General features: G+C 39.0%; 1 protein-coding gene across 1 annotated transcript; it reads left to right on the top strand.

The window, feature by feature from the left end:
- Positions 1-5999: 5999 nt before the first annotated feature.
- On the top strand, positions 6000-7256 carry LOC137404944 (uncharacterized). Its single transcript, XM_068091170.1, has one exon. The coding sequence runs from the start codon at positions 6000-6002 to the stop codon at positions 7254-7256; it is 1257 nt and encodes a 418-aa protein (XP_067947271.1).
- Positions 7257-10024: the final 2768 nt, after the last annotated feature.

The following is a 10024-nucleotide window of genomic DNA, read 5'->3' as shown; positions in this document are numbered from 1 at the left end:
CAGGTCCCTGATCCTAGACTATAACTAGGGTATAACAAACTTTCCATGGACTGTGAAAGAAGACTGAGTCTGATGGAGTGTGTATATCTGTTATGAATAGAAAAACAAGTAGTTATCTTTCGTTTTTTCATGACGTCATTCTATCGTCGTCTGCCATCTTTATGGACAACTTTTATCGTTAAAAACACGAAGCTTCTGCAATTAATTATTGCAAACAATGCTTTTGTTCCTCGATTGCTTTACAATTCCTCGGTTGGTAAAAAGTGCTCTCAGTATTTCGGTGATATCACAAGAACTAGTCGTCCAATCGACTGGAAACTCTGTAATTAGACTAGGAACATATTACGCACAAAGCTACCCAAGTTTTGTAATCCTTAGTAAACTAAAAGTGCGAGAAAAAAAAACAAGTAAAACTATGCAGCCGAGTTTACTCCGGTGTTGGATCGGTGGGAAAACTACTCCCCAAATCATCTTAGGCCCAGACTTCAATGTGTTTAGGGAGTGACTGTGGTCCAGACTGTGGTTTAGACTGATTGACCTGTAGAATATTGGGATGATGCTATTGGGTGATTGCTGGGGTTTAGCAATCAGAAATATTAAGGCCGAGGACAAAAAGGACATAAATTCTTAAATCAAACTTAGCCATATCAACAATGTAATAACATTGTTAACAACATAATCAACAATGTAATAACATTGTTAACAACATAATCAACAATGTAATAACATTGTTAACAACATAATCAACAATGTAATAACATTGTTAACAACATAATCAACAATGTAATAACATTGTTAACAACATAATCAACAATGTAATAACATTGTTAACAACATAATCAACAATGTAATAACTTTGTTAACAACATAATCAACAATGTAATAACATTGTTAACAACATAATCAACAATGTAATAACATTGTTAACAACATAATCAACAATGTAATAACATTGTTAACAACATAATCAACAATGTAATAACATTGTTAACAACATAATCAACAATGTAATAACATTGTTAACAACATAATCAACAATGTAATACTGTGAGAGAAAGACTTTTAATGCAGTTGAAAGATAACACTTGTTAATCCTTTTCTTGTTGTTAGTTGAGAATAAAATAAATGTTTTTATTTGAGCTGTTGTCACGGATCGACCTCCATGTCCACCTAATAATCGAATAAATTTTTAGCTATGGCGAAGGCAGAAACATGAACAATAGCTTCTGCATAGCCACTTTTGATTCAGTACTTCCAGAGTTGGCAAAATTAGCCATACTAATAAGGCAGCATTTCTGAAGGCGTGGGAGTTGTCCAGCTAACCTATACATACCAGTTTGTTTGTTTTTTACTTACCGGTCTGTGTAATCTTCGCTAGCTTTCTGTCTTCTTCACAGCTGTCTGCAAAACCTCCAGGTGTGCTAAACCACTAGGCCAAGCGGCTACATTGCCGTACATTGCCATACAATGGAATAATTGTAGTCATCTTCATTACATAACAAACTTAGCAGCTCTTACAGTAAAGATTTATACAAGCAATACAGCAATACATCATTCTTTTGTCAGCTGCAAATCACTGTCAGCGTGTAGCTGTTACCCTCTATTCTTACGGTTAGTAGTCTTTGTGAGCAGCAGCCTACAGACGCTGTTTACCAGCCAAACTTACTCAAATAAAACGGAGAATGTCAAGTTAACAAAAATTAGGAATATCTGTTTGTCGTCAATGCTTTATAGTAGTGGTAAAACATCTACATGTATATACACGAAGAGTGCTCTCACCAAGCATGAAACCAATAGTAATCAAGTGTTTTATCTATTGATTTTATATATATACATGTATATTACACTTTAAGTTTATCCATGACAGTCAAATAAATGCATATTTCACAAGCTGGCGGTATAAGTTTAATTTATTAATATAAAACACAGCTTGACATTATATTGTAGTAAGACAACTTCTAGACATCTGAACACTAGCCACTTCAGGTATTCAATATGTATTAAGGAACAGTAGATTTTTAATCGTATCGGTTTAATTGTCCATCTGTTCCTGATATGTAGTCATGCAGCAACGATATATGCTTTCCAGTAGCATCGGTGAAAATGGCTGCTGGAGCTGCCATTCAATCTGTATATATTTATTATTTACATGCATGCTAATACTGTAGATGTATTCTTTAATCTTTATCTGTTTCTCGAATTCGTTGGCATGTCTTCTGTGCCTATCGCATAATCTAATCATGAAATTTTTTATATGAGACTTTTCTTTAGGGTTTCTTCAACCAGAGGATGTGGCATGAAGGCTTTCTTCAACAGTGGAGATGCTAAAAATTTTAAAAATAAATTATGTTATCCTTTGAACGGTACTCCATCCAACATATCAGGATAGATGAAATAGTGTCACTTCTATAGATGAGCAATCAGGAGCATAACTTGGCTGACCTTTTTATATCTCTAGCAAGTTTTCAGAGATATGACGTACCTTCCTTGATTTTCCTTCCTTTTCTCCTTTAAACATGATAAGACTTGTATTTTAAGAACAAGTACAGCCTCATGTTAATTTCACTCATCCCTACATGAAGGTGTTTAACAACTATGTGAATATCTTTATTTCATAGTTGATTTTAGGTTTATTTAAGACAAAGTATATTTTATGGCAAAGTAAACAAAGAACCACAGCGAGGTACCACAGGTGTAACAGGCTCCTATGTACCTATCATGGTCTACCCGACCAACTCTGATTCTGGTAACAACATCAATATGGTAAGTAGATGAAGGGTGAAGGTCACTTTTGTTTTACGGTTTTTGGTCTGTGATGAACCATAAAGAAATAATGCATTTACAACATGAGTTCACCCTGCAAAGCTTCTCCATCTCTCTAGCTTTTTCATAGAAAATGGTTTTTTCCAATTTTCTATAGAAATTTAGGTCTTACCACACAAAGTTGTCGTCAGAATCATCACTTTTAAAACCATTATGATACGCTGATGATTGTACTCAACAACCTGGTATTTTTTGTTAGCTTTTGCTCTGTTATGTCTTGTTCCAGCTAGCCCAAACTAACAATATACCAATAGAAGTTAGGACCCTTTCAACAACAGAACATAATCAATAGTACCCGACACGGGTGACCTCATAGCGAACCAGGTGATGCCGAACATAAAATAGTGTCTTTACAAATAAAAATACCACTGTCCTGTCTATAATTCATGGTTTTAAGTAAAAACATCGACTTCTACTTTTACACAACTTTTCACTAGATCATTTGTGTTGCAGGTAACTGGGTTGTTCACAAGATGTGTTCGTTCTAATACGGCTGACAATGGAGTGAGTACAATCTCTCCCAACAAATCTGATATTTTGTCTGTTAGGTTAGGAAGATTCTTTCTGTACATCTACCTGGTTATGATAAGAACTCTCCGCTGTGGAATTATGATCAGGAGGATCTATGACAGGGCAACATCTTTAGTACGCTGATGATTGAATGTTGATTGACTTAATTCAAATTATGTACAACCCACCACAGAGAGAAGGGTTTTTATTTTTTTGACGTGATGTAAAGTTTTCTGTGTCATTCACTGATTGAACTTTTTCAATTCCTCGACAAAGATATTTTCAGCCATTTATCAGTTACTAGTTTTCTTGAGTTGGCATATTCTATCAGTTAACACCATCTTTTTTCCCGAAACAGGAGGAAGTTGCGAGTACCACTCGGAAAAGAGTGAAGTCTCTGAAAAAAAAGAAATCAGCTAGAACTGTCAACTACTGCCAACTCTAACAACATCATTGATATGCCTTAAATTTAGTAAGTAGAAAGGGAGAATCAACTCAGCAGTGTAATACTCTGCAAACTCTGACTTCAAATATCTCAGCTGACTGTTTAGTGCATTTAACACGAAGTAACTATTGTCCATCACATAGGCAAAATGTCTTTTATACTTGCAGCAATTATTACAGGAACTGAGGCCTCTGGTCCCTGCAAACAGTTTCTCTACGGGTTAAAATATTAACCAATCGTAAGTTACAGTCTCTCTATCTCAGTTTAGAATAAAATCGGTGTCGAGCAGCACTTGTCCCAACACTTGTGATAAGGTTGTTGTATCCTGTCTCCAAAATATGCTTGTAGCGATGAAGCCCTCTTTAAGATTCCGTGAGTTGTTTCCAATGTTTTATGGTTCACGCATAGTTTTATAATATCCATGTCGATACTCAGCTAGCCCTGTTTCATAGCGCTTCTTGACTTCAACAAATTAAATTCTAATGCCTTGTGATGCATTGCGTCATGCCTTAATGTCTCACTTAACGTAGGAATGAATAGTCCTATGCCAAATAGCTCTCTCTCCATAATTCTGCATTGGAGTATTTAAGTATTTCTGGTTTTCAGGGAACCAGATTCACTCTTTCAACTGGAAGTACAAGGTTTCTAGCATTGATACTTGTTAACATACCCATCCTGTAGCAGCTGAATGGTAGATAAGTTTGATTATCTTCACCCTGTAGAGTCTAGATGATCCCGCGGTGCATCAGTGGTATAGCACAGTACTTTTACAGAGGTTGTTTTTAGTTCTCTAAGGTTTTTATTTCGCCTTCCCCGACCGTGGGGGGGTTGACCGTTTAATCGCCGCTGGTCCGACCCATCCATGCACAAGTGGCACCAGATCACAAGTATTACTGATAGCAGATTCATATAGGCTCACCTGAATTCATCCCGAAATGCTAACAGCTACAAATAACTATAAGAGTGTACAGTGGAATGTAGTTAATTCAGGCTAAAAGGCAATAAACACTATGATCATTCATGATAAATTTAGTTAAACACCGGAAATATGTAACAGCTATCAAATACTACCTTTACATAATTAGCCAATGACAGTAATCCCTACTCACTCATACTTAAAATTATATTAATTATATTTCAAATCACAGTTTTAGTCTATAGATCAGTGAAAGCTTTCGTTTATCAAAAACAGCTAAACGTCAAGAAAGACTCAAAAAATTCTGTTTTCGCGCATCTATATATATAAATGTGAAAGTATGTCTGTCCTTCCAGCTACAGCTATCATTAAAATAGCTAGCTGGACAACAATGCTGTGCCTACCGGCATTATTAACTAGCTTAATGAAATTTTCCATTGGCAATGTGCCAGGCTAATATCAAGCAACTCTCACTACTTCCCATGGTTTATAAGACAAAACGCTTTTCTCATGATATGTAGTTTGAAAGTTTGAAAGGCAAATGTTGTTATATGTTAAATACAAATCAATTTTCTGTCCAAAAAAGCTTTTCTTTTACCCGGGCAACGCTGAGTAGCACAGCTAGTCACCAACTATTTGTAGCTATTCAGTCTATAACAAAAATTTCTATAGATTTCTAGGTGTACCATGGAGGCAGTAGGTTTCAAAAAAAAATATGCAGATACAATTTCCATGAGCAAATAACTATAAAAATTAGGGTGTGTAACAGTTTTTAGTTTACAAACTTATATATTTACTTGTTACCATGGTGATGACATACACATGCTCAGTGAGGTATTTCCTGCATAGATGGCAACACACTTGTTCATTTCTCACATCCGGCATTCTTCGTTTTGGCTTACTAAAAAACGGACGTATTGTTTCTCTTGTTTCTTGGACCAAAATAAATGCTACTTGGACAATAATTCTAACTAAACTAATATATATAAAACTCGATATGGCGTCGTAGGCGACGAACATTGCATTGTTGGATGTATAGCTGGACTGAATACTACTTGAAGTGAGATTGTTGGAGTTTGAATAGGCCCGTTGTTTTTCAGCATGTTTGTGCTGAATTGTGAGTGACTTTTGGTGTTAGTCTGGTTTGGTGTTTTATTCATCAACATTATGGGTGGCTTCAAGGTGTCTGCTCCGGAAGAGATGGATTTTTCTGCACCGCAGAGCTGGCCGGAATGGAAGAGGAGATTTTTGAGATATCGCAGTGCTTCTGGACTGAATGAAAAGAATGCTCAGCGTCAGGTAGACATGCTGCTGTACTGTATGGGCAAGGAGGCAGAGAGTATATATGGTCAGCTGACTGTGCGCCCTCCCCGTGTGGCTAATCCAGATGCCGGTATTGCAGCTGAGGACGCAGGTGGTATGTCGTTTGATAGAACTGTAGAAGCTTTGGATAATTACTTCACTCCTCGTGATAATCACTTGCATTACGCAGTGCTGCTGGGTTCTCGAGTTCAACTTCCTGATGAGAGTAATGAGAAATTCATAAGGAACGTGCATGAACTGGCTGTAAAATGTAGCAATTGGGATGATCGACACCGACAGGATATGTTACGCACTCAACTTTTGGCAGGTATGAAGGATAAGGAGTTGAGTCGTGAGCTACAGTTACGTGCAGACATAACGCTTGAGCAGATAAAGCAGCAAATGCGTACTAAGGAAGTAATCGCAAGGAACCAAAAGGCTGAACTAGATGGTGTTCGTTCAGTACAACCAGTAGGCTCAAATTCATATAAGCCTAGAAACTATACACCGCAAAGCCAGAATAATGCAGCAGCTAATCACATGATCACAGATTGTTCATTCTGTGGCTATGATCATGTCAAAGGTAGATGCCCTGCTTATAATAAGACATGTAACGGTTGTCACTTACGAGGGCATTTAAAAAAAAAGTGTACTGGTCTGAAGAAAAGTAATGCTACAACTCAGAGAGTGTCATTTCTACAAGCCGGTGATGGTGACGTTAGCTCAGATGATGACATGACGTTCAACGTGCACACACTGGATATGGCTGATGTCAGAACTAATGGTGTCCTTCATGAGAACAAGTGGCTACTGACAGTAAACATTCTAGATCATGAAGTGAGAACAAAGGTCGATACTGGTGCCCAAGTTAGTACTATGGCCATTTCCCTCTTCACTAAACTAGGAGGTAAGAAAGTTACTAGAACCAATACTAAGCTAACTGGGTACGGTAACAAAGAGATCACTGTAGTTGGTAGAGTAAAACTAGATGTGCAGCTACAAGATGGTAAAATTGCACTGGTCAAATTTTATGTCACCGATGATGATAATCAAACATTATTGGGCATGCCGGCTATCAAAGATCTAGGATTGTTGTCTAATGGTAAAGTTGTTGACCAAGTGAATGAAGTGCTAGGTGGCGAGTTCTCTGATGTTTTAACTGGTCTAGGAAAGGTTGGTGAACCAGTTACTTTGGAACTCAAACATGATGCTAAACCAAGGGCTGCACCTCCTCGTGTTGTACCCCACCGACTCAAATAACAACTAAAACGAGAGCTAGATAAACTACTAGGTGAGGGCGTGATAGTAAAGGATATATCACCAACAGAGTGGCTATTACCACTTGTACTGGTGAATAAACCTAATGGTGAGTTACGGCTAGTGTTAGATCCGCAGTACTTGAATACACAACTGGCAAGAGCTCAATGTGCAATACCGACTACCACTGAGATATTTTCAAGTATGTATGGCTCGAAATATTTCACCACTACAGATGTCAAATCTTCGTTCAATCAGATTCCGCTTGATGAGTAGTCCTCTGAGCTATTGAGTTTTGTCACTCCATTTGGGAAGTTCAGATTTGTAAGACTTGGTATGGGTATCTGTAACGCCACAGAGATATTTCACCAGAGAATGGTTGACAGTTTCGCCGATATGCCATTCGTGAAGGTCTATGTAGATGATGTTGTCATCTACGCTCCATCGAAAGAGCTGCATGACAAGTTTCTGAGACAATTCCTACAGAGGTGTCGAAAGATTGGGTTGACTTTGAATCCTGATAAGACTGTGATTTGTAAGGACTCTGTGTCATATCTTGGTCATGAGTTAACAGCTGAGGGTGTAAAACCTAGTCATTCAAAAGTCGAGGCTATCAAGGATATGGTTGCTCCGGTTGATAAGCAAGGTGTTCAGAGGTATCTTGGCTTTGTTAACTATCTTGCTAAGTTCATTCCAAATCTGAGTGAGCATGCTAAGCCTTTCCGAGATCTGTGTAAGAAGAATGTGCAGTTCATCTGGGAGGAGGCCCACATTCAGGCATTTGAAAAGCTCAGGAGCCTGATTATACATGCCCCTCCTCTGGCATATTACTCAGGAGGCGAGGTGACCCTGAGTACTGATGCATCATCGCACAGTATCGGCTCTGTAGTACTAGAAGATGGTAAACCCATCAAGTTTGCTGCTCAAGTCCCTGACAGAATGTCAATCAAGGTATAGTCAGATTGAGAAGGAGTTGCTTGCAGTGGTCTTCGCTTGTGAGAGATTCAAATATTACTGCCTTGGTCAGAAACGAGTGGTTGTTGAGACTGACCATCTCCCTCTGATTGGTCTCATGTCTAAGGATATCAATCAATTATCTCCAAGGTTAGCTGCCATGCGGATAAAACTGCTGGGCTATCCTATAAAGCTGTTGTACAAGCCTGGTCAATATATGGTCCTGGCAGACACATTAAGTCGATCATGTCCAGAGGGCGCGAACAGCTATGATGACCTGGGTGTAGATCCTCTCAGATCTGTGTGTTCTGTTGTAATTCGTAGTGATGGAGTTATGGACAAGTATCAAAACGCTACTTCTCAGGATGAGGAGTTGCAGGTAGTGCTAGAATATGTAAGGAATGGTACATTCCTTACATACTCTAGCACACACACAAAAAGTCGTGTGGTGCTCGTGGTCTGGCTTTCTTGAATCTGCGTAATCATCTCTGTGAACTGGATGGATTGTTGTTCTATGGTGAGAGATTGGTCATTCCTATACAGTTGAGGAATGATGTGTTGAACCAGCTGCATATGGCTCATCAAGGGGTCACGAAGACTCTACAGAAAGCTATGCAGTCTGTGTTCTGGCCTGGTCTCAGGCGTCGCATAGAGGACAAATGTCAGTCTTGTCAGGCATGCCTCAAGTCGGAAGGCTGTCAAAAGAAGGAGCCATTAATGCCTTTTCCTATTCCCAACACGCCATTTGAGATGATCGGTGTAGATTTGTTTCATCTGAATGGAAGTGATTATCTTCTATTAGTTGACTATTTGTCAAAGTGGCCTGTAGTGAAACATTTGCCTAAGAGTACAAGTAGTGGTGTCGTTATCAAGTGCTTGAGAGAAATATTCGCTGACTTCGGTCAGGCAGATGTTATTGTATCGAACAACGGTCCTCAGTGATGAGTTCAAGAGATTCTGTACTGAGTTGAAAATATCTCATCAAACAAGTTTACCTCTGCATCCATCAGGTAATGGTCAATCCGAGAGGACTATTGGTACAGTGAAATCAATGATGGCTAAGTGTGCAGATGAAGGTACCGATTGGTTAGGTGGTTTGGTAACGATACGTAATACACCAGTATGTGATGGCCTACCATCTCCGGCTGAGCTGCTTCAAGGTAGGCTGTTGAGAGATTCAATGCCAGTATCTACTGAGAGATACAAAGTCAACAGTTATGATTTGGAGCATGTTAGAAACAAGTTGGGTAGTATGAAGAGTTCTGATAAGTATTATCACGATAGACAAGCAGGTAGCGAGAAATCTCCCCTCGAACCAGAACATTCCGTGTATTTCAGAGCTGCGTCAGGTGAGTGGAAACCAAGACGGATAATTGACATAGCAGGGGATCGCAGCTACCATTTATCGACAGGTAGTTGTACCGTAAGACGTAACCGTAAAGACATAAGGGTATCACAGCTTCCTGCACCGCAGAATCAGAGTTATACCCTGGCTGACCATTTCCCAGAACAGGCTGAGAATCTTTGTACCCAGGCAAGAAAAACAGCTCAAGATAGTTCTCTATCAGCCTCAAACGACACTGTACCCATTCCCAACAACCCGCCAGAATCTCCACGTTCGTTACCATTATCTGAGCCAGCCTCTGATAGCAGTGTCTCTGACCAAACCCCTAGACGTGTTCTGCCTCCCCGGAATAGAAAACTCCCCTCCCGATACGCTGACTATCTGATGTTCTAACCAACTTAGTAGTCCAAACCAATGACATTGTTACATGTTCACATCATATTTCATACCATTGTACTTACCAATGATTTTG

This window comes from Watersipora subatra, chromosome 9, assembly GCF_963576615.1.
Source record: "Watersipora subatra chromosome 9, tzWatSuba1.1, whole genome shotgun sequence".
Lineage (NCBI taxonomy): Eukaryota > Metazoa > Bryozoa > Gymnolaemata > Cheilostomatida > Watersiporidae > Watersipora > Watersipora subatra.
This window is presented reverse-complemented; position numbering and strand designations above follow the sequence as displayed.

Bases quoted from the DNA above. Each gene is read 5' to 3' on its own strand.
- LOC137404944 (XM_068091170.1), top strand. From the start codon at position 6,000: ATGCTGCTGTACTGTATGGGCAAGGAGGCAGAGAGTATATATGGTCAG.